This window comes from Pristiophorus japonicus, chromosome 21, assembly GCF_044704955.1.
Source record: "Pristiophorus japonicus isolate sPriJap1 chromosome 21, sPriJap1.hap1, whole genome shotgun sequence".
In the NCBI taxonomy this organism is placed as follows: domain Eukaryota; kingdom Metazoa; phylum Chordata; class Chondrichthyes; family Pristiophoridae; genus Pristiophorus; species Pristiophorus japonicus.
In genome coordinates this window covers 10,641,417-10,666,692 of record NC_091997.1, presented here as the reverse complement: position 1 = coordinate 10,666,692, position 25,276 = coordinate 10,641,417, and the positions used below count along the sequence as shown (strand labels likewise).

The 25,276-nt window shown below is 43.6% G+C and overlaps 1 protein-coding gene across 1 annotated transcript; it reads right to left on the bottom strand.

The window, feature by feature from the left end:
* Positions 1-25,060, bottom strand: LOC139233827 (ras-related protein Rab-18-like). The gene is made up of 7 exons (XM_070864391.1): positions 24,484-25,060; positions 8,483-8,538; positions 8,314-8,375; positions 6,958-7,030; positions 4,177-4,295; positions 3,133-3,199; positions 1-1,504 (listed from the first exon to the last, which is right to left on the bottom strand). Exons 1-7 carry the CDS (start codon positions 24,549-24,551, stop codon positions 1,332-1,334), a joined length of 618 nt encoding a protein of 205 aa, XP_070720492.1. The 5' UTR covers positions 24,552-25,060; the 3' UTR covers positions 1-1,331.
* Between the last annotated feature and the right edge of the window lie 216 nt (positions 25,061-25,276).

Below are 25,276 nucleotides of genomic sequence, written 5' to 3'. Positions count from 1 at the left end.
GATTTTTAAGTTGCTCTTTATTAACTGTGAACTTTACAAGTACATTGGGAACTTTCATAGAACCATCTTACAACAGTTCCTTTCCCATTCTAGAAAATTGTTTGTGAATACTGTTACCCCACTTAAATCCCAACTAGTTATACAAAGGCATACAAATAAATGGTAGATCATTTGGAAAGACATTAATAAATAGGTTACGCTATATTTAGAAATTGTGCAACAATTTAAAACACAAATGAAATCAGTGTGCAAAGGACTAGGTCATAATGAGCTCTGCATATAAATCAGTCACGGTAATGCTACCATTTTGTAGTGATGAGAGCAGATGATGCTGCAGCAGATTACTGCAGTGCCACCTTCACCTTCTCTACCCAGGGATGTGATTTGGATTAAAACTTAATATTGCAAACAAACCAATGCAAGATCAGTATGACCATACACCCAATGAGGGCCACAACATGTACCATATTTACAAGTCTTCAACACAAGCCCTTTTAAGATTAACATTTATAGACAGACTGCCCTCTCTGTGATAATTTCTAGTTAGTGTCATCAATAAATGATTATACAATAAAAATAGACATCAATTCTGAATTTATGGGACTGAAAGAAGATTGTGCTCGAGAGCTACAATAGATTTGGGTGCCTTTTGTATTTATGCAGACAGGAAGAAGAATACAGCACAATTAAAGAGGACCCAAGATTGGATTCAAACCATGGCCCTATCAAATCGGCAGCTCCCAACCTATCAGATCCCTAATTTATCCTCCTCCATCATGTAAAAAGGAAAAAGACAAGTGGCGTTAGCTAAGGGACACCTGAAATCAGGCACAAAAGGCAGCAGGCACAGTTGAAGCGCAACAAAAATCAGTTTTTCTGGTCCCAATTGAAGCGACGTTAAAAACAAGATCACAGAAATCCATCAAATCTCAGGAGTGTTGAGCCACTTGCGTTGTTGGACTCCACAACTTTGAGACAATTGGACCATATTACAGCCTTCCATTTTTGATTAGTTACAGCACTGCTCGCAGATCAATATGGACACCTGTATCTGAAGCTTCCGCAGTTAGTTAAAATAACGTGTCGGATTTAAGACAGGGAAACTAAATTAAAAAGGTGGAACAACGTGTCAGTCAAAAGGAGATTACAATTCTAACAAAAATGTACGTAAAAGGCTTCGTTAAGGCAAAGCATTCTCATCTCGTATCACTTTAGTTGTCCAAGATCCTAGCTGACAGTAGCTTTCTGTGCTTACAGACAAAGTGGCAATTAACACTTAAAATACTGTTGACTTAGTAACAGCATTAAGAAGTGGGTCAGTTCCAGTCCATTTATAACATAGAGCAGTAGCCGCTACATGCTCCATCCTGATTGGATGCGGAGTCAGATAATTTCACACCTTTATTGTGTCCCTCAGCCTCCCATAGTCCTGGTGTTTGGATAATTTTTTCTACCACTTCTTCAAATGCACACTCAACTCCATCGCAGGTCTTAGCACTGGCCTCTGCAAGAATAAACACAACACATTAGAAATCTCCCAACAGGTAAACGAGCATCAAGGCTGTTTTTATTAGTGATCAGTTTTTCCTCCTCACTGCATTCATAACGACATACATTATATTACATCATCATCATTATAGGCAGTCCCTTGAGGAAAACTTGCTTCCACTCTTAGCATGAGTTCTTAGATGTACAGTCCAATACGAGAGCCACAGACTCTGTCACAGGTGGGAAATAAAGTCGTTGAGGGAAAGGGTGGGTGGGACTGGATTGCCGCACGCTTTTTCCACTGCCTGTGCTTGATTTCTGCATGCTCTCGACGACAAGACTCGAGGTGTTCAGTGCCCTCCCGGATGCACTTCCTCCACTTAGGGCGGTCTCTGGCCAGGGACTCCTAGGTGTCAGTGAGGATGTTGCACTTCATCAGGGAGGCTTTGAGGGTGTCCTTGTAACGTTTCTGCTGCCCACCTTTGGCTCGTTTGCCGTGAAGGAGTTCAGAGTAGAGCGCTTGCTTTGGGAGTCTCGTGCCTGGCATGCGAACTATGTGGCCTGTCCAGCGGAGCTGATCAAGTGCAATCAATGCTAGGGATGTTGGCCTGGACAAGGATGCTGATATTGACGAGTCTGTCCTCCCAGGGGACTTGTGGGATATTACATACATCCAACAAAAAAGGACCACCCAGCCCATCAAGTCTGACCCATCCATTGTACCAGACAACCTTGCACTCTGTTCATCTATCTCCTAGCAATGGAAAAAACTTGGTTAATTCAGGAAAACTCTGGGCAGGTTCCTCTCGAGCTCCCCAAGGCAAGTCAAGCAAAAGCCAGGAGATCACAGCTGCCCAGGGCTCAGCATAATCTCAACTAACCAGACTCTACATTCCAGTGCCCTAAATATTGGAAGTGGCAGTGAAGGAGGCAGAACAAAGAGCTGGTGGGGGGGGGGGGGGGGTGGGGAAGGAGGGTGGAAACTCATACTTGCCCAACAACATCTCAAGGTGATCCCTATGGGGCGAGTGCTTCGGCCAAATTCATTACTGGTTTTGAAATATGACAGAGATTTCAGAGTGCAACGTCAAATGGCATCAAATAATTAACCAAGACTAAGGAAGCTGCAAGACAAATTTGCAGTTCTCTTGAAATTATTCAATAGCTCCTCTTGGTTAAGACAGTGAATAGTGAAGTCACAGAGACCGGGAAGATCCTAGGTTTCAGTCCCATTCTGAGCCAAGTTAAGGATCTCAGCAGGCATGGTAAGAGTTCTATAATTAGCCTCAAGATCCCAGTGCTGCAGGGGAGGGAGGAGGGAGCAATGGTCAGGATTCCTATTTGCTCTCTTGCAATGACTGTAGGAAGATTTTGTGCACACACACACACACACACACACACGCGAACATCAGGTAAAGACAGGATTGAGTTTAGCTTTGATGGAGCGAATCCTCTTCCTCTGATCTCTCTTCTCCCTCCCACCATCAAATATCTCCGGGCTCACTATCTAGGCTTGCATATGAAGGTCAGTCACTTGAGTACCAGAGGGTGCCCAGACCCTGTGGGACATGACCACATCAAGGAGAAGAGAAAAATATCAGTGGCAAAAATAGAACTGGAAGGGAATAAAGCCACGGCACTTACCTATAAAAAGCATTGCATGTTTTCTGGCAAATCTCAGTCCTTCATTGCGGTCAACCTCATGGTTTTGCTAACAAGAGGAAGTTTCAACACTATCAATATACTATACATTTGTTACATGCTAAAATAGCCACACTACATTTTCTAAATAGTGAATTTTTGAGATATTACAGGGCATGAAGTCTACATTCAAATTTAAAAGTGAAAAGGCACAGTAAGAGAACAAGTACTAAAGTTCTTTGCTGCTTTTATTTTCTGATCTCAGTACCAATGAAGTAACCAATGTTATTCTGGCTAGCATGGAAGGTTTCACACCTCACTCTTCCTTTTCCATTAGATCTGGTACTATATCACAGTTAAATCATACCTTATATTCTGCTGTCTTTCGTGAATACACTGCCCATCACACTAGGAGATTGGATCAAAGGGCTTCCTAACCAACTCTACCTTAGTTGATTTACAGAGTTAAATATCCATTAGAGTTGCTAGAATATTAAATGAAAGTTTACTGCTGATTTCCTACCCCTTTAGCAGCCCGTTGTTAAAACTGTACATTCTCCTTTCCATCGTTCTCATCTAGAAACAGATGCTCGCTCTCCAAAAAAAAATAAAAGCTCACTTTCTGTTTGTCTCCAGTTCCTTCGAAGATCTAGTATGTCTTCCTCCCCTCCTCCCTGGATCACTTCAGCCTTTGATCCCAACCCCATTTGCAAATCTGCTATGTGACGAATCAAAGAATCAGACTTGCATCCTACCACCCTGACAGCCCCCAGATACAAATTACATTTCTTCCAATCATTCCTTAAAGTACCTCATTTTTATTGATTAAAACGTGGAGGTCATTTTTTTCCAGCACTTTAAGCTGAAGTTCAATGGTCACAAAATATCATTTAAATTCAAAAATCAGTATTTTGACAGTGAAAGTTGTGTTCAGATAAAAACTATGATACATGAAGGCTATTACAAACGAATATTAATGTTCTGCAATCCAGCAACATTTAATTTGTTTTGTAGTATTGCAAGTATAAAATATTTTTTTTAAATTACCTTATCAATTTTGTTGCCAACCAGCATCTTTACGATGCCATGTTTTGTGCTATAGGTTTCCAATTCATTCAGCCAGTTCTCAAGCTTTACAAAGGTTTCTCTTCTCGTGACATCATACACTACAAAAAACAATCTAAAATTAAACTTTCAGGAGGCGGAGACAAGTTACTATAAACCAACAACATACATTTGATGGTCTGAATGGACTCTCTTAACATTAGTGAGCTGAAGGAACTACTGCCCAGAAATGATCTAAATATGTCTGAAAATTTGCATTGCTCAATTAGTATGAAGAGAAATGTAAAAAGGGAGCCATTTTACTTTAATACATTAGTATTCTAAAATTTTATAGAAGAGGTATTAATAATTTGGTTTTGGTACATTAATGCTAATGCAGTCCTTGCAATTACAAAATTCATCATGTTTGCTGCAAATTAAAATGCTTTTTAAAAAAAAACAGGACCTACTAACTTTGAACACTTAGTTGTGAATTTTTTGGTTATACCTCTTCCTTAAAAATGCATCAGAGAAGTGAGCAAAGTAATTCAACTTAAGCACATTCCAGATCAAAACTCCCTTAAACGATGCAACATAATGAAATAAAAGGTGTAAATCAGCGGACTGAAAAGTGCCAGTAAAACAAATTAAGTAAAGCCCAGACTTCCTTTTCCTGTAACTTACTGTAGCTGCTTTTTATTTCATGTGTTGGGGCAGCTGCTTTTATACAACCAGTAGCAGCCCCAAAATAAACTTGCCAGATGCCTCGAGGCCAAACATCAAGAAAACACAGTAACAGAGACTCCCTGGCGGCCAATCTCAGAGCACTCGGCAAGTTTACTCGGGGGTTGCTGCTGGCTATGAGAGACCAGTGCACCAGAAACCGGAGGCCCCAAACTGGATAGCCCTGGTTAGCCATATAAAAGCAGTTTTTAACTTCCAGATTTCACTGAGCTTAAAAAAAAAAAGAGCATACACCCTAAAACAGTCAGATGATGATGTACTACACACAAGTCTGTTCCCTAAACTCATTCAGAAACTACAATAAGCACTCAGATGCTGCAATGAGCCCACTGCACCAATGACTTTGCAGGTGGGTGCATTTTGTTAGGAGGCATGATTCAGAACCCTTTCTTCAGGTCAACCCTGGTTCAGCACAAGGAGGCATGATTCTGTAGAGCAGGAATGGTCTGGCCTAACCTTCTTTTGTAAAATGGAGAAACCAAAATGCTGATGACAGAACCTTCAATACTGTCCCTGGATTCTGGGGAGATCCCAGCGGATTGGAAAACCGCAAATGTAACACCCCTATTTTAAAAAAAAGGCAGACAAAAAGCAGGAAACTATAGACCAGTTAGCCCAACATCTATCGTTGGGAAAATGCTGGAGTCCATTACTAAGAAAGCAGTAGCAGGACATTTGGAAAAGCATAATTCAATCAAGCAGAGTCAGCATGGCTTTATGAAAGGGAAATCATATTTGACAAATTTGCTGAAGTTCTTTAGGATGTAACGAGCAGGGTGGATAAGGGGGAAAACCAGTGGATGTGGTGTATTTGGATTTCCAGAAGGCATTCGATAAGATGCCACATAAAAGGTTACTGCACAAGATAAAAGTTTGCGGAGTTGGGGGTAATATATTAGCATGGATAGAGGATTGACGAACTAACAGAAAACAGAGAGTCGGGATAAATTAGTAATTTTACGGTTGGCAAACAGTAACTAGTGGGGTGCCACAGGGATCAATGCGGGGGCCTCAACTATTTACAATCTATATTAATGACTTGGATGAAGGGACCGAGTGTAACGTAGCCAAGTTTGCTGATGATACAAAAATGGGTGGGAAAGCAAATTGTGAGGAGGATACACAAAATCTGCAAAGGGATATAGACAGGCTAAGTGAGTGGGCAAAAATTTGGCAGATGGAGTATAATGTGGGAAAATGTGAGGTTATTGACTTTGGCAGAAAAAAAAAATAGAAAAGTAAATTACAATTAAAATGGAGAAAAATTGCAAAATGCTTCAGTACAGAGGGACCTGGGGGTCCTCGTGCATGAAACACAAAAAGTTAGTATGCAGGTACAGCAAGTAATCAGGAAGGCAAATGGAATGTTGGCCTTTATTGCAAGGGGGCTAGAGTATAAAAGCAGAAGTCCTGCTACAACTATACAGGGTATTGGTGAGGCCACACCTAGAGTACTGCGTATAGTTTTGGTCTCCATATTTAAAAGGAAGGATATACTTGCATTGGAGGCTGTTCAGAGAAGGTTCACTAGTTTGATTCCGGAGAGGAGGGGGTTGACATGAAGATAGGTTGAGTCGGTTGGGCCTCTACTCACTGGAGATCAGAAGAAGCAGCAGAGGTGATCTTATCGAAACAGACAGGATAATGAGGGGACTCGACAAGGTGGATGCAGTGAGGATATTTCCACTTATAGGGAAAACTAAAACTAGGGAACAGTCTCAGAATAAGGGGCCGCCCATTTAAAATTGAGATGAGGAGGAATTTTTTCTGAGGGTTGTAAATCTATGGAATTTTCTGCCCCAGAGAGCTGTGGAGACTGGGTCATTGAATATATTTAAAAGGAGGAGATAGACAGATTTTTGAGCGATAAGAGAATAAAGGATTATGGGGAGCGGGCAGGGAAGTGGAGCCGAGTCCATGATCAGATCAGCCATGATCTTGTTAAATGGCGGAGCAGGTTTGAGGGGCCAGGTGGCCTACTCCTGTTCCTATTTGTTATGTTCTTATGTTCCAATACCAAATTGATAGACTTCTCCTTACCTAAAATAACACCTTGAGCGCCTCTGTAATAGCTTGGTGTTAATGTCCGGAACCGCTCCTGTCCAGCTGTATCCTATCAAACCAAACAAAATCTAAATTCAGAGCTGAAAGTACTTGCATCGCAAGTGAACAAAAAACAAAATAATTCAAAGACATGACTAGATACCAGTTAGCGTATGGAAATAATGAATCATGATAGTAATATAATGATACACAGATCTGACTAATCCAAAAGGAGTGGCCATCCTTTTCAAAGCATTCAGATAATTAGTTTATTTAATTAAGCACAGCTTACAACATGGACACACAGATTTAGAAATGTAAGATGCCTGTGTGGGATTTTCAACATATTGTATTAAGTTCCCTAGCAACAGGAGCGTTATTAAATAGATGTTTGAGCATTAAATATTTTGGCCTCGGCTAAAGTGATCCAAGTCTAGGGGAAGTGTAGCGTTGACTGAGTAGGTGCTTCCTAGATATCCTTATGGGCAAGAACAGCTTTGCTTCTCTTCATGGTTGAGGGAAGAGTAGAGTATTCATCTTAGAAAATTCCCTTCAATGCTGGAAAGGAATTGATGAGTTTGTTTTTTTTTAAATAAAAAACGTATTGCAAATGAGAAACCAAAATGAAGGACTACAGACCCGTTCTGAACACGACTAAGGTTGAAAGTTGAAAAGCATAAAAGGAGAAAGCGAAAAATCAGGAGACAATGTTTAGGGAGGTCTGGGGTTTCACTGCTCGAAGGAGCAAGGAACAATAAAGTGACATTAAGAAGTTCAACAGTTTTGAGATCTTAGGAAAGAGTAAATTGCCAGAAGGTTGTTTAATTATATCACTAAAATGGCAGATATAACCACATCCCACTACTTGTTCAAATTGTTTTCATTACTAGATTTTTCCATCAGCAGGGCGGGAGAGGGTGTGCTGTGATCTTTTACTCAGGCACCATGACTTGGTAGGTGGTGTATTTCTGTGGGGTCGTCCTGGTCCCAACTCACTTTATATAGTGGCTCACTTGTGCATTGGAAGTAGCAGCTATAAAAGCAAACTAAAGTTTAAAATGCACATTTTAATCCATAAAGAATAGTTACAAGTGCCTTCTAATAGTTTCTCCTGCGCTCAGACATCTAAAATTAACCAGATAACATTGATATAATGGCTAAAGTACTCCAAATAGTTGGGAGTGGAAAGAGAAAAATTTGGAAATGTAGTATTGAATCAGAATCATGTGCCCGCAGGATGTGAGCAACAATGGTCACATCATCAATGGAAAGAAGCAAAGGACTGGCTCACATAATACAGGCAGTTTATACATTACAAAACTGATCATTTTAAAAATCACACAACTGACTTACCCAGATTGCAAGCTTGACACTGTTTCCATCGCATTTCATGGTTTTCACTTTAAAGTCAACTCCTAAAAAAGGAAGGATTGCATTAAAGGAACACAGGTTTTTCCATAGAATCAAATTGGCTTTCATGCTATGCATCCTCTACATATTATAGAAAAAGTTTAAACCTCACCAATAGTTGAACCAATTTCAGAGTCAAAAGTGCCATCTGTGAATCTTAGTAGAAGGCTAAAATACAAAAAGAAATAAGTATTTATTAAAAAAGTAGTATGTTGCCATGATATATTTTGTTGCCAGCTGCCTATCTAAAGCATCAATTTGGGAATCTCAGGGATCAAGCTATACCTACACTCAATGCAAAGAACACACTCTCTCTATATGGATCTATCCCAATTCAGAAAATCAAGGCTTAGAGACACCCCCCATGTCATCAGGGGTACAGATGGAGCTTAATCAGCTAAAATCGCACAGGTTATCATTGTGGCTTGTCTAGTTAGGACCACTGGTACTACCCTTGGAGCAAGGGATTTCAGAATTATCTCCAGCAAATGAGAAGAATCCTAAACTGGAGTCACAGGTCCACTCCTCTCAGTTCCATTAATAAGTCAGATTGGCCGGTCAATCATTAGCCGTGTCCTGGAATACTGCAGATCTGACAGATTCAGATATCAAATTACAGAGTCTACACAGATGGCAGACTTGGTGATGAGCTTACATCACCAGGTGCATCGCCTAGGGGTCATCTCTCCCCACCGGGATAGTTGCCAGTTGGTGATCAGATCTGGTCATGTATCCACGTAGCTTCTAGCTTTATCATGATGGCTGCATGAGGCATTAGATCGAAAGCCTCATGAACATGAATGAAAGCAGCACAAGTGGGGTTTCCTTGAGCCTTACAATATTCTGCAATCTCGTATAAAGCCACAACCTGTCCTACATATTTGACAAGATGTAGATTTCAGATTAGGAACCTTGATCCACAAGATCCAAGCAATCCCCAAGATTACCAAAGTTTGGCCTGTCCATCAATAGATTCGTATGTATTTGTTGAGTTACAGATCATTACTTCAGTTGCCGTATAATTGTAAAACACATGTTCTGCAATCATAGTACAATTTATCACTGAACAGACAACACGGTCTTTCAGAACTTAGGACAGAGTTGTTAGGGAGTTCCTGGGAGTGTGTTAATAATTATAGACCATATTCCACAAAGGAAGATTAGAAATATCATTTGCAGAAAGAGTAACTTATCAACAGAATATGAGAGAGAGAGAGAGAGAGAGAGAGAGAGAGAGAGAGAGAGAGAGATAATTACACAATCCAATAATTGTGAAGGCACGAATTCTTGCTGCTGTACAGTTCCACAGCCACCAGTCACTCCACTTGTTCATGTGATCTTTCGTCACACAAGCCTAGACATTATGGGCTATTCATCATCATCCTCATCGGCAGTCCATCGGAATCGAGGAAGACTTGCTTTCACTCTTAAAAGGAGTCCTTAGGTGGTTGAACAGTCCAATATGAGAGCCGCAGTCCCTGCCACAGGTGGGACAGACAGCCGTTGAGGGCAAGGGAGGGTGGGACAGGTTTGCCGCACGTTCTTTCTGCTGCCTGCGCTTGTCTTCTGCATGCAGTCGGTGATGAGACTCAAGGTGCTCAGTGCCCCTCCCGGATGCACTTCCTCCACTTAGGGCGGTCTTTGGCCAGGGACTCCCAAGTGTTGGAGGAAATTTTGCACTTTATCAGGGAGGCTTCGAGGGTCTCCTTATAATGTTTCCTCTAGCCATCTTTGGCTCGTTTGCAATGAAGGAGTTCTGAGTAGAGCGCTTGCTTTGGGGCTATTCAACAGCATGGGGGGGGTGCATCACAGATTAGCCATTTCCTGGATAGAGATCACGAGAGGGAGAACCTTGGTTGATTTCCCTTCACCCTAACCCACACGTGCCAAGGCCAATTGAAGTATCCCTACTGCCACCCTGCTGGCATTAGCCAACATCGCAGATCAGAGATCAAACCAAATTTGCAAGGCTTAACTATTCATTGCCTTAGTATGTGGGGGCGCCGAGTGGGCATTTAAGCAGCAGCGTCTGGAACTCCCTTCCTTATATAAATGCAACTGTTCTTCCCTTTTATAACAACTTGTATTTATATAGCACCTTTAACATAGTAAAATGTCCCAAGGGGCTTCACAGGAGTATTGTGCAACAAAAATTGAAACCGAGCCACACAAGTAGAAATTAGCGCAGGTGATCAAAAGCCTGGTCAAAGAGGTATGTTTCAAGGAGCGTCTTGAAGGAGGAAAGAGAGGTAGAGGCAGAGGCAGAGAGGTTTAGGCAGGGAGTTCCAGAGCTTGGGGCCTAGGCAACAGAAGACACGGTCACCAATGGTTGAACGGTTATAATCAGGGATGCTCAGGAGGGCAGAATTTGAGGAGCGCAGAGATTTTGGGGGCGGTTGTGGGTTGGAGGAGATTACAGATAGGGAGGGGAGAGGCCATGGAGGCATTCAAAAATAAGGATGAGAATTTTGAAAGCGAGGTGTTGTTTAACCTGAAGCTAATGTAGGTCAGCGAGCACAGGGATGATGGGTGAGCGGGATTTGGTGCGAGTTAGGACACAAGCAGACAAGTTTTGGATCACCTCGAGTTTACATAGGGTAGAATGTGGGAGGCCAGCCAGGAGTGCATTGGAATAGTCAAGTCTAGAGGTAACAAAGGTATGGATGAGGGCTTCAGCAGCGGATGAGCTGAGGCAAGGGCGGAGATGGGCGATGTTAGAGGTAGAAATAGGCGGTTTTAGATATGCTGTCTCTGGAACAAGTGGGGCAGACAGTGATTGAAGGAAAGGGTGGGTTCAGAGCTTGGTTTGCCACACGCTCGTTCCGCTGTCTGCACTTGGTTTCCAATTGGTCTGTAGTTCCCCTGTTTTCTCCCACTCTCCTTTCTTGAATAGCAGTGTTACATCATTCTAGAATCTAGGGAATTGTGAAAGATGAAAACCAATTCATCCACTATCTCTGTAGTCATCTCTTTTAGAATCCTTGGATGTAGGCCGTCAGGTCCATGGGATTTGTCACCTTTTAGTTCCATCAGTTTGTGTAGTACTTTTTCCTCTACTTATATTAATTATGTTAAGTTCCTCACCCTAATTAGACCCTTGGTTCCCCACCATTTTTAGTATGCTTTTCCTATCTACAACTGTGAAGACAGATACAAAATATTTGTTTAACATTTCTGCCTTTTCCTTGTTCCCCACAATAATTTTGCCTCGAAGGGACCAACATTTACTTTTGCTACACTTCCTTTTTACATATTTGTAGAAGCTCTTACAATCTGTTTTTATATTTATTGCTAGTTTTCTCATTCTATTTTTTCCCTTTTTAATATCAATTTTTTGGCCATCCACTTGTCTTTTTGAAACATCAAGGACCCTGGAACATTTACTTTCCAACCTTGGTCACCTTGCAACCACGTCTCTGTAATGGCTATTAGACCAAACCCATTTATCTTTGTGCCAGTAGTCCTGTTACGAATGCTTCGTGCATTCAGATAATGTGCCTTTAATTTAATTTTTTTACCCTTATTCCCTGCTTTGACCTTATTCTCTGCTGCACTGCTACTGTTAAATTCCCTGTCCCTTCCTGCTACACTGCTTTATTGCCTTGACCTTTCTCTTTAGATTTCTAAATCCTCCCCCCCCCCCCCCATCTTTTTAGTTTAAAACCTTATCTACAGTGCTAGTTATTCGATTCACCAGGCGTTGGTCCCAGCCCGGTTTAAGTAGAGCCCCTCCCGACAGAGCAGCTCCCTCTTTCCCCAGTACTGGTGCCAGTGCCCCATGAATTGAAACCTCCTCTTCCCACACCACTCTTTGAGCCATGCATTTAAAACTCTGATCTGCTTGACCCTATGCCAATTTACACGTAGCTCATGTAGCAATCCAGAGATTACTACCCTTGGAGGTTCTGCTTATTAATTTAGACTCTAGTTCCTCAAACTCCCTCCGCGAGGAGATATCCTTAACCTTGTCACCGGGTAGGCAAAACAGCCTTCGGCACTCTCTTGCGTGGCTGCAGAAAACAGTATCTATCCTGCTGACTATACTGTCCCCTATCAGTCACATTCCTTCCTTCCTCAACTTGGATGGCCCCTGTACCATGGTGCCAGGCTTCCTGCAATCCTTTTCTTCGTCCATACAGGTCGGAAGGAGCTCGTACCCTAAACATTCACTCCCTCCACCACTGGCAGCACGTGGCTGCAGTGTGTACCATCTATAAAATGCACTGCAGCAACTTGCCAAGGCATCTGCGACAGCATCTCCCAAACCCACAACCTCTACTTCCTGCCTTGAAGAAGGGCAACAGGCGCATGGAATCACCATCACTTCCACATTCCCCTCCATGTCACACATCGTCCCGACTTGGAAATATATCGCAGTTCCTTCATCGTCACAGGGTCAAAACCTGGAACTCCCTCCCTAACAGCACTGTGAGGGGTACCTCCACCACACGGACTGCAGCTGTTCAAGAAGGCAGCTCACCACCACCTTCCCAAGGGCAATAAATGCTGGTCTAGCTGGCAATGTCCACACCCTGTGAACAAATAAAATAAAATCTGTTTTTGTAATGTTGGTTGAGCATTGATATTGGCCAGGACACTGGGGAACTTTTCAGCACATGTACCATGGGATCTTTTGTATCCACCTAAGGCGGAAGACAGGGCCTCAGTTTAACATTCCATCGAAAGATATCACGCGACGATGCAGCATTCCCGCAGTAAAGCGCCAGCCTGAAATAAGTGTTCAAGTCTCTGGAAAGGAACTTGAACTCATGCCTTCTGACTCAGAGGCAAGAGTGCTACCACTGAAACAAAGATGTCACCTTGGGAAAATATACCAGAGGTTTAAATGCAGATTAGATCTATTGTACAAAAGGGAGGTCCATCGGCACCTTGACCCCAGTATAGATTATCCAAGACCTTCCTGCTCTCCACGCTTACTAGTTTCAATTTACTGAGACAAGTTTTAGTTGCAGTTGTCTTCAACATGCATTACACTACCCCAGTCGTAAGAGTTTGTTCAATTCACTCTTCCACTTAAAAAGGGTAAATTAGGTTAAATTTCATTTTCAACCAAGATCAACTGCTAACCAAAATGGCTTATTAAAAAAACCGAGTAAATGTAGGTGTTCTAGGCATTAATTCACTCAACGTACTGTGCAGTATTTGGTTTGACTGTGCATTGAATCTAGACCGGGAGTTAAAAATGTAGTTTGTCAGTTACATTCCAACCAAGGTTAATCTGGAACAACACATCCAGTCCCTGCTTAGATACTGTGCAGAAACAATGTGACTGGTAACTTACTTGGGGGATATCACATTTAGAACGGTTTGGTACAATGCAAGGCAAAATGCTAAAAACAGATCGTGTGAAAAAAAAAGTTGCAACCTAAACAAATGATTCCACTCCTTTCCTGTTTCCTGGCAATATAATCAACGCTACACAACACTAGATTCTTTGAGGTTACCGAAGTTCATACCCCCAGTTTAAAACCGTATCGTCACCTGGGTTTCCTGACAAGATTATTTTTTTCTATTTGCCCTTGGGACGTGGATAGCACTAACAAGGCAGCATTTGTTGCTAACCCCTCTTATTGAGGGCATGAATAGTCAACCCCCAGTGTTGTGGAAGTGGAGTCGTGTATAGGCCAGTCTGGGCGAGGACGGCATGTATCCCTGCCCTGAAGGACACCAGTAGTTTTTAAAATGACAAAACAGCATCTTTTATGGTTATTTCCTTTCCCCTGGTACACAGAAAATACCAGATTTATTGAATTCAGTTTTCACATTGTAGGATTTGAACCACTAGGCTACCACATCCTTATTTAGGACACTGCAAGGCTTCAACTGGCTGAAAGAAAACCACTTGTTAGCTGAGTGTAGTGATCATTTCTTGCCCCCCTTTCTCCCAGGCCAGAGCACAACCCCAGTGGCTCACTGAATAGTCATCTAGGTAGGGTTTGTTGAGCTGAAGGACAATATCGATGCTGGGGGATGGGAAGTACAGCAGGCATGTCCAGTAACGTTTGGGATGTCACAGCCAGCAACTTCCAATTCCTAGAAGGAGATTTTGAAGCAGCATGAAATCAAGCATTTAGTTGAAAACATTTTTTTTTTTAAAAAAGTAATTTACAACGGCTTCCTTTCTATCCATAAATCAAATTAGATTTTCCTTTCTATCCATAAATCTTGATTATTTGGCTTAGGTGACAGAATTCATTTCCCACCAAAATCTTTGTCCTACAAAAACAAAGGAGGGAAGACATGGGTTATCCACCCCCGTACAGACAAAAGAGTTCTGGACACGGTTCAGGGTGCATTTGCAAGTCGTCATGCTGGAACAGAGTTAGGGATGACACTGCGACATATAGAACAATTACTCCAAAAAGAAAAAAAAAAAGAGGCTGGAAAACTGATCTAAGCAGCATTACCTAGAAGCGAGATGGAGGTGAACCGCAGCCCATGTAGGCACACCGCAATAAGTGAGGGAATGAGAAGAGGGGGGGGGGGGAGAGCGGGAAATTTTCCTTTAGTCTCGATAATTGAACAAGTACTTTGGTTCGGTATTCACTGAGGAGGACACAAGCAACCTTCCGGATATAAAAGGGGTCGGAGGGTCTAGTAAGAAGAAGGAACTGAGGGAAATCCTTATTAGTCGGGAAATTGTGTTGGGGAAATTGATGGGATTGAAGGCCGATAAATCCCCAGGGCCTGATGGACTGCATCCCAGAGCACTTAAGGAGGTGGCCTTGGAAATAGTGGATGCATCGAGTGTCATTTTCCAACATTCCATTGACTCTGGATCAGTTCCTATGGAGTGGAGGGTAGCCAATGTAACCCCACTTTTAAAAAAAGGAGGGAGAGAAAAAAACAGGGAATTATAGACCGGTCAGCCTGACATCGGTAGTGGGTAAAATGATGGAATCAATTATTAAGGATGTCATAGCAGTGCATTTGGAAAGAGGTAATATGATAGGTCCAAGTCAGCATGGATTTGTGAAAGGGAAATCATGCTTGACAAATCTTCTAGAATTTTTTGAGGATGTTTCCAGTAGAGTGGACAAGGGAGAACCAGTTGATGTGGTATATTTGGATTTTCAGAAGGCTTTCGACAAGGTCCCACACAAGAGATTAATGTGCAAAGTTAAAGCACATGGGATTGGGGGTAGTGTGCTGACATGGATTGAGAACTGGTTGTCAGACAGGAAGCAAAGAGTAGGAGTAAATGGGGACTTTTCAGAATGGCAGGCAGTGACTAGTGGGGTACCGCAAGGTTCTGTGCTGGGGCCCCAGCTGTTTACACTGTACATTAATGATTTAGACGAGGGGATTAAATGTAGTATCTCCAAATTTGCGGATGACACTAAGTTGGGTGGCAGTGTGAGCTGCGAGGAGGATGCTATGAGGCTGCAGAGCGACTTGGATAGGTTAGGTGAGTGGGCAAATGCATGGCAGATGAAGTATAATGTGGATAAATGTGAAGTTATCCACTTTGGTGGTAAAAACAGAGAAACAGACTATTATCTGAATGGTGACAGATTAGGAAAAGGGGAGGTGCAAAGAGACCTGGGTGTCACAGTACATCAGTCATTGAAGGTTGGCATGCAGGTACAGCAGGCGGTTAAGAAAGCAAATGGCATGTTGGCCTTCATAGCGAGGGGATTTGAGTACAGGGGCAGGGAGGTGTTGCTACAATTGTACAGGGCCTTGGTGAGGCCACACCTGGAGTATTGTGTACAGTTTTGGTCTCCTAACCTGAGGAAGGACATTCTTGCTATTGAGGGAGTGCAGCGAAGGTTCACCAGACTGATTCCCGGGATGGCGGGACTGACCCATCAAGAAAGACTGGATCAACTGGGCTTGTATTCACTGGAGTTCAGAAGAATGAGAGGGGACCTCATAGAAACGTTTAAAATTCTGACGGGGTTAGACAGGTTAGATGCAGGAAGAATGTTCCCAATGTTGGGGAAGTCCAGAACCAGGGGACACAGTCTAAGGATAAGGGGGAAGCCATTTAGGACCGAGATGAGGAGGAATTTCTTCACCCAGAGAGTGGTGAACCTGTGGAATTCTCTACCACAGAAAGTTGTTGAGGCCAATTCACTAAATATATTCAAAAAGGAGTTAGATGAAGTCCTTACTACTAGGGGGATCAAGGGGTATGGTGAGAAAGCAGGAATGGGGTACTGAAGTTGCATGTTCAGCCATGAACTCATTGAATGGCGGTGCAGGCTAGAAGGGCCAAATGGCCTACTCCTGCACCTATTTTCTATGTTTCTATAATTGTGGTCACACCCTCTAGTTCTACAATCTCAAATCTCCAATCACAAGACTCCCAAAGCAATCGCTCTACTCGGAACTCCTGCACGGCAAACGATCCCCAGGTGGGCAGAGGAAACATTTCAAGGACACCCTCAAAGCCTCCTTGATAAAGTGCAACTTCCCCACTGACACCTGGGAATCCCTGGTCCAAGACTGCCCTAAGTGGAGTAAGAGTATCCGGGAGGGCGCTGAGCACAGAGTCTCGTCGCCGAGAGCATGCAGAAAATAAGCGCAGGCAGCGGAGCGAGCGTGCGGCAAACCAGGCTCCCCACCCACCCTTTCCTTCAACCACTGTCTGTCCCACCTGTGACAGAGACTGTATTTCCATATTGGACTGTACAGCCACCTGAGAATGCACTGTTCGAGGAAGACTTGCTTCCACTCGAACAGTGAGTTCTCAGGTGGCTGTACAGTCCAATATGGGAATACAGATGGGACTGAGACGTTGAAAGGGTGGGTTGGGAGTCTGGTTTGCCGCACGCTCCTTCCACTGCCTGCACTTGTTTTCTGCATGCTCTCGGCAACGAGTCTCAAGGCGCTTAGCACCCTCCTGGATCCACCTCCTCCACCTAGGGCGGTCTTCGGCCAGGGACTCCCAGGAGTCGGTGGCGATGCTGCACTTTACCAGAGAGGCTTTGAGGGTGTCCTTGTAACATTTCCTCTGTCCACCTTTGGCTCATTGGCCATGAAGGAGTTCCGAGTAGAGCGCTTGTTTCGGGAGTCTCGTGTCTGACATGCGGACGATGTGGCCCGCCCAACGGAGCTGATCAAGTGTAGTCAGTGCTTCAATGCTGGGGATGTTGGCCTGGTCGAGGACACTAATGTTAGTATGTCTGTTCTGCCAGGGAATTTGTAGGCTCTTGTGGAGGCATCGTTGGTGGTATTTCCCCAGCGACTTGGTGTCTACTATACAAGGTCCATGTCTCTGAGCCATACAGGAGGGTGGGTACTACTAAAGCCCTGTAGACCATGAGTTTGGTGGTAAATTTGAGGGCCTCGTCTTCGAATACTCTTTTCCTCAGGCAGCCGAAGGCTGCGCTGGCACACTGGAGGCGGTGTTGAATCTCATCATTGTCTGCTTTTGTTGATAAGAGGCTCCCGAGGTATGGGAAATGGTCCACATTGTCCAGGGCCGTGCCATGGATCTTGATGACTTGGGGGGGGGGGGGGGGGGGGGCCAGTGCTCTGTGGCGAGGACAGACTGGTGGAGGACCTTTGTCTTACGGATGTTTAGCGCAAGGCCCACGCTTTCATATGCCTCGGTAAATACATCAACAATGTCCTGAAGTTCAGCCTCAATGTGCACAGACACAGGCGTCGTCTGCGTACTGTAGCTCAACGACAGAGGTTGGGATGGTCTTGGACCTGGCCTGGAGACGGCGAAGGTGGAACAGCTTCCCACTGGTTCTGTAGTTTAGTTCCACTCCAACGGGGAGCTTGTGGATCATGCTGATCTATATCTTTTATTAAAAGCTTCAGTCCTAGACCTTCTCAATTGTATTTTCTTCCATGAAAAATGGATTATTGATGCATGATTAATTTCTGGACGGATCCTCAGAAAGTGTGCAGGGACTAAATCTGTAGAAGATGCTTTTCAGATATGGAGGAAGGATATAAAAACAAAGAGAAAAGGTGTAACATAAATGCACTATGATATTACCAGGGATGTGGGGTTTACAGCTCTGAAGACTTGAGAACATAGGAACAGGAAAAAGCCATTAGCCCCCTCGAGCCTGTTCCGGCATTCAATGAGATCATGGTTGATCTGTATCTTCCAACTCCATCCACCAGCCTTGGCTCCATATCATTTTATACCATTTATTAATTGAGCTAGCATCCACTGCTTTTTGTGGGAGAAAATTCCACAATTCTACCCTTATTGTGAAGAATTGTTCCCGAACTTTCGCCCGAATGGCCTGGCTCTGCTTTTAAGGTTATGTCCCTTTGTCCTAGACTGGCCCACCAGCGTAAAAAGTTTCTCTCCATCTACCTTATCAACTACTTTCAAAAATCCTAAAAACCTCAAATCAAATCAAATCATCCCTTAACCCTCTATATTCCAGGGAATGTAAAACTAGTTTATGTAATCTCTGCTCATAATCTAACCCTTGGACACCTGGTAAGATTCTGGACTCCTTCCAAGGCCAGTTTATCCTTTCTAAGGTGCAGTGCCTAGAACTGTACACAGTGGTCCAGATGTGGTCTAACCAGGGCTTTGTATACCTGCAGCAAAACATCCTCCCCTTTCTGTTCTAGCCCTCTAGATATAAAGGCTAACATTCCATTAGCCTTTTTCAACCGAACATTTTAGGGCAATTTTCCACTTGGGCCAAGACTGAGGGGTGACAGGATAGAGGCTTTTAGATTATGAAGGGTTATAACAACAAGAGTGAGATTGTTTCCACAAAACAATACAGCACAAGTTTATTGGCCAGGATAGCCTTGAGGAAGAGTTCGTTGAGTGTATCCGGGATAGTTTCCTTGAACAGTACGTTGCGGAATCAACCGGCGAGCAGGCTATCTTAGATCTAGTACTGTGTAAGGAGGCAGGATTAATAAATAGTAAAGGATCCACTAGGAATGAGTGACCATAATATGGTTGAATTTAAAATTCAGTTGGAGGGTGAGAAAGTTGGTTCGCAAACCAGGGTCCCAAGTTTAAATAAAAAGGAAGACTACAAAGATATGAGGGCAGAGTTGGCTAAAGGGGACTGGGAAAATAGACTAAAATATGGGATGATTGATGGGCAATGGCAGACATTTAAGGAGATATTTCATAACTCGCAACAAAAATATATCCCAATGAGAAGGAAAGACTGCAAGAGAAGGGATGGCCATCCGTGGCTAACTAAGGAAATAAGGGATAGTATCAAATTGAAAACAAGGGCATACAATGTGGCCAAGACTAGTGGGAGGCCAGAGGTTGGGACATTTTTAAATGCCAGCAAAGAATGACTAAAAAAGTGATAGATTATGAAAGTAAACTAGCACGAAATATAAAAATGGATAGTAAGAGTTTCTACAGGTACATAAAAAAGGAAAAAAAAAAAAGAGTGGCTAAAGTAAATGTTGGTCCCCTAGAGGATGAAACTGTGGAATTAATAATGGAGAACAGGCAGAGATGTTAAACAAATATTTTGTATTGTTCTTCACAGTAGAAGACACTAAAAACATACCAATAGTGGATAATCAAGGGGCTATAGGGAGGGAGGAACTTAATACAATTGCTAATGAAGTAGTCAGGAGAGGCACTATTGGCGCGAATACACGACCTCATCTCTCTCATCTGGAGGGAGGAGAGCATGCCAGGAGATCTTAGAGATGCAGTAATCGTGACCATCTTTAAAAAAGGGGACAAGTTTGACTGCGGCAACTACAGAGGAATCTCGCTATCAACCACTGGGAAAGTCGTCGCTAGAGTCCTCCTCAATCGTCTTCTCCCCATGGCTGAGGAGCTCCTCCCGGAGTCGCAGTGCGAATTTCATCCCTCCGTGGCACAATGGACATGATTTTTGCAGGAAAAATGCAGGGAACAGCACCAGCCCTTATATATGGCCTTCTTCGATCTTACAAAGGCTTTTGACACGGTCAACCGACAGGGTCTATGGAGTGTCCTCCTCTGTTTCAGATCCCCCCCCAAAAGTACGTTACCATGCTCCGGCTGCTCCACGACGACATGCAGTCAGTGATCCTTACCAACGGATCCATCACAGACACAATTCATGTCTCGACCGGGGTCAAGCAGGGCTGTGTCATCGCCCCAACCCTCTTCTCAATCTTCCTCGCTGCCATGCTCCACCTCATAGTTGATAAGCTCCCCGCTGGAGTGGAGCTAAACTACAGAACCAGTGGGAAGCTGTTCAACCTTCGCCGTCTCCAAGCCAGGTCCAAGACCACTTCAACCTCTGTCGTCAAGCTACAGTACGCAGACGACGCCTGCGTTTGTGCACAGAGGCTGAACTTCAGGATATAGTTGATGTATTTACCAAGGCGTATGAAAGCATGGGCCTCACGCTAAACATTAGTAAGACAAAGGTCCTACATCATCAGCCTGTCCTCGCCGCACAGCACTGCCCCCCAAACATCAAGATCCACGGCGTGGCCCTGGACAACCTGGACCACTTCCCCTATTAACAAGAGCAGGCATTGATGATGAGGTCCAACACCACCTCCAGTGCGCCAGTGCAGTTTTCAGCCACCTGAGGAAAAGAGAGAGTGTTTGAAGATCAGTCCCTTAAAACTGTCACCAAGCTCAAGGTCTACAGGGCTGTAGTAATACCCATCCTCCTGTATGGCTCAGAGACGTGGACCATATACAATAGACACCTCAAGTCGCAGGAGAAATACCACCAGTGATGTCTCCGCAAGATCCTGCAAATCCCCTGGGAGGACAGACGCACAAACATTAGCGTCCTCGTCCAGGCCAACACCCCCAGCTTTGAAGCACTGACCACACTTGATCAGCTCTGCTAGACAGGCCATATGTGTCTGGCATGCGAACTGAGACTCTCAAAGCAAGCACTCTACTCGGAACTCGTCCACGGCAAATGAGCCAAAGGCAGGCAGAGGAAACGTTACAAGGACACCCTCAAAGCCTCCCTGATAAAAAGTGTGACATCCCCACTGACACCTGGGAATCCTTGGCCGTAGACCGCCCTAAGTGGAGGAAGTGCATTTGGGAGGGTGCTGAGCTCCTAGTGTATCGTCACGGAGAGCATGCAGAAATCAAGCACAGGCAGCAGAAGGAGTGTGCGGCAAACCAGACTCCCTGCCCACCCTTTCCCTCAACGACTATCTGTCCCACCTATGACAGAAAATGTGGTTCTCGTATTGGACTGTTCAGCCACCCAAGAACTCATGCTAAGAGTGGAAGCAAGTCTTCCTCGATCCCGAAGGGCTGCCTATGATGAGTACTCAGTAAAATAATGGGACTAAAAGCAGACAAGTCCCCTGGAGCTAATGGCTTACATCCTAGGGTCTTAAAAGAAGTGGCTGCAGAGATAGTAGGTGCATTGGTTGTAATCTACCAAAATTCCCTGGATTCTGGGGCGGTTCCAGCGGATTGGAAAACCGCAAATCTAACACCCCTATTTAAAACTGAGGTAGACAAAAAGCAGGAAACTATAGACCAGTTAACCCAATATTTGTCGTTGGGAAAATGCTAGAGTCCATTATTACGGAAGCAGTAACGGGACATTTGGAAAAACAAAATTCAATCAAGCAGAGTCAGCATGGTTTTATGAAAGGGAAATCATGTTTGACAAATTTGCTGGTGTTCTTTCAAGATGTAACGAGCAGGGTGGATAAGGGGGAACCAGTGGATGTGGTGTATTTGGATTTCCAGAAGGCATTCGATAAAGGTGCCACATAAAAGAGGTTACGACACAAAAGTTCACAGGGTTGGGGGTAATATATTAGCATGGATAGACCATTGGCCAACTAACAGAAAACAGAGAGTCGGGTCATATTCAGGTTGGCAAACAGTGACTAGTGGGGTGCCGCAGGAATCGGTGCTGGGTCCTCAACTATTTACAATCTATATTAATGACTTGGATGAAGGGACCGAGTGTAATGTAGCCAAATTCACTGATGATACAAACATGGGGTGGAAACAAACACAAAAAAAATCTGCAAAGGGATATGGACAGGCTAAGGTGAGTGGGTAAAAATTTGGCAGATGGAGTATAATGTGGGAAAATGTTATCCACTTTGGCAGAAATAATAGAAAAGCAAATTATAATTTAAATGGTGAAAAATTGCAAAGTGCTGCAGTACAGAGGGACCTGTGGATTCTTGTGCATGAAACACAAAACTTTTGTATGCAAGTACAGCAATGAATCAAGAAGGTAAATGGAATGTTGGCCTTTATTGCAAGGAGGATAGAGTATAAAAGCAGAGAAGTCCTACTACAACTGTACAGGGTATTGGTGAGGCCACACCTGGAGTACTGCATACAGTTTTGGTCTCAGTATTTAAGAAAGGATATACTTGCATTGCAGAGAAGGTTCACTGGGTTGATTCTGGAGATGAGGGGGTTGACTTATGAAGATATGTGTATAGGCTCAACCTGGGAGTTCAGAAGAATGAGAAGCGATCTTATCAAAACATACAAAAGGTAATAAGGGGGCTCGACAAGGTGGATGCAGAGATGATATTTCCACTCATAGGGGAAACTAAAACTAGGGGACATAGTCTCAGAATAAGGTGCAGCCCATTTAAAACTGAGATGAGGAGGAATTTCTTCTCTCGGAGGGTTGTAAATCTGTCAAATTCTCTGCCCCAGAGAGCTCTGGAGGCTAGGTCATTGAATATATTTAAAGGTGGAGATAGACAGAGTTTTGAGCAATAAGGGAATAAAGGGTTATGGGGAGCGGGCAGGGAAGTGGAGCCAAGTCCATGATCAGGTCAGCCATGATCTTATTGAATGGCAGAGCAATCTCAAGGGGCCAAATGGCCTACTCCTATTTCTTATGTTCATTAAAATCACAGAAATGAGGGGTGGGGGACATGAGGATCCCTCTGGATTGATGAATTAAGATGGGCCATATTATCTTTTTCGGCCATAAATATTTTGCGATGAACAGGTACACCCTTGCTGCATTATTTACAGACAACTACTGTGTAGAATGAGAGGACTTATCTCACCTCCTCCCACCTCCAATGTTGTTGTATAGGGCAGATACACTTTTCCTCCCTGCCCCAGATCTTCTTCCCCAACTCCCAATAGATGGTTTCTGATTAACTGCTGTGGTCAAGAAGTCAAACATAACAACAAAATAAATCAGAGGAGGAGTAGGCCATTTGGCCCCACGAGCCCGCTCTACCATTCAAGATGATCATGGCTGATCTGATCGTGGCCTAAACTCCATTTCCATGCCCATTACCCTCGACTCCCTTATCATTCAAAAATCTGTCCATCTCCACCTTAAATATATTCAAGGGCCCAGCCTTCAACAGCTCTCTGGGGTAGAGAATTCCAGAGAGTCACAATCCTCAGGGAAGAAATTCTCCCTCATCTCCATTTTAAATGGGTGACCTTTATTCTGAAACTATGTCTCCTAGTTCTAGATTCCCCCATGGAGGGGAAAACATCTTCTCTGCATCTATGCTGTCAAGCCCCCTCATAATATTATATATTTCAATAAGATCACCTCTTATTCTTCTAAACACCAATGAGTGTAGGCCCACCCTGCTCAACCTTTCTTCATAGACAACCCCTTCATCTCAGGAATCAACCTAGGTGAACCATCTCTGAAATGCCTCCAATGCAAGCACATCCCTCCTTAAATAAGAAAGAGAGGAAAATTGCGACTTTGAACTTGGGCAATTTCACGGTGATGCATTCTGTGCTGCAGGGGCCTTCAATTTGGTGTCATTCTGAATGCAAGGAATACGGTTAGAACACACTGCGAGTTACTCCCTCAGGAGCTAAGCATTAAAATTAATCAAATAAATCTCTAAATTAATCAATCAATCAGCTTTAAATTGATTCAAGTAAAATTGGGCAATCTCGTTTTAGTTTAAAGAAAAAGCCTCGGCTCAGAAAGCAAACCAGGCAGCCATTGCCTCAGACCGAAACCAAGATGTTTTACAATTGTAATTACATCGCAAAGCAGTTACACTTCTCGAATCCGCCGGAGTAATAGCGGCGTGAAATAGGGAGGTTTTTTTTTTCCCCTCCCTCTATTTGAAATGCAATAATTACATCGATGGTTTCATCTCCCACTTGGAGTCTGGTTAGACCCAGTGGCCGGTTCATTTCAGGGATGCAGAAAGTGACACGTTGTGTCTTACCTTGATTTGCCCACGCCACTCTCCCCGATCATTAGAATCTTCAGTGTAGCGAGTATCTCCTCTTCCATTGTCGCGGGAATGTATCAAAATTCCGAGCGCAGGATCAAAGGCGCCGCTCCTACTGCTCGCCCAGCTGTTCCTGTTACTTTTTATATTGTATGTTGCACCATGGCGATGACGCAGACGTTTCCTTGCGCAACTTCTTCACACGTGTCTTTAACCCTTACTGATCGCACACAAACAGCATCGCTTTATCGGGCCGGATGGTGGACCAATTAAAGTGTTGGCATCGCGAAAGTTGGGAAGGTCGCCTGAAGCAGACTTAACTTTAAAAAAAATAATAATTTTGAATTGCAATCCATAATTGTGAAAGGCTCGCTTTTCTTTTAGATGAAGTACGGTAACTTTAAAGCACATTAATTGAATTCAATGTACTGGGTGTCTGTATTACAGAGACCAGTGAAGGTTTGGAAAGGCAACCGAGGCACACAAAAGAAGCTCCTGCAATTTCTGAAGTTATCAGATGTTGCTCTAACTTCCCAACTCATAATATTTAAAGTTTATTTTATGCTTCCGAATTTAAGGGAAACTTATGAATCCCTGAACACGACCGTGATGTCATGTCAGAAACAAGCCAGTCAACTTTATGATGTTAACAGCATGTGACCGGAAAGGGAGGTCATGCTGCTAGGTCAACAGTACCAGTTACAAGTAAAGGATAGTTTACCAGAACGGAAAACATCTTTTACTAGGGTAGAATGCTCTTGTGGGTATTAAATTGCAACAAAATAAT

Excerpts from the sequence above, each read along its gene's own strand:
- LOC139233827 (XM_070864391.1), bottom strand. The coding sequence starts at position 24,551 with ATGGAAGAGGAGATACTCGCTACACTGAAGATTCTAATGATCGGGGAG. Across the intron at positions 8,539-24,483 it reads AGTGGCGTGGGCAAATCAAG|CCTTCTACTAAGATTCACAG; the intron begins GTAAGACACAAC and ends TTTGTATTTTAG. Across the intron at positions 4,296-6,957 it reads CGCTCAAGGTGTTATTTTAG|TGTATGATGTCACGAGAAGA; the intron begins GTAAGGAGAAGT and ends TGTTTTTTGTAG.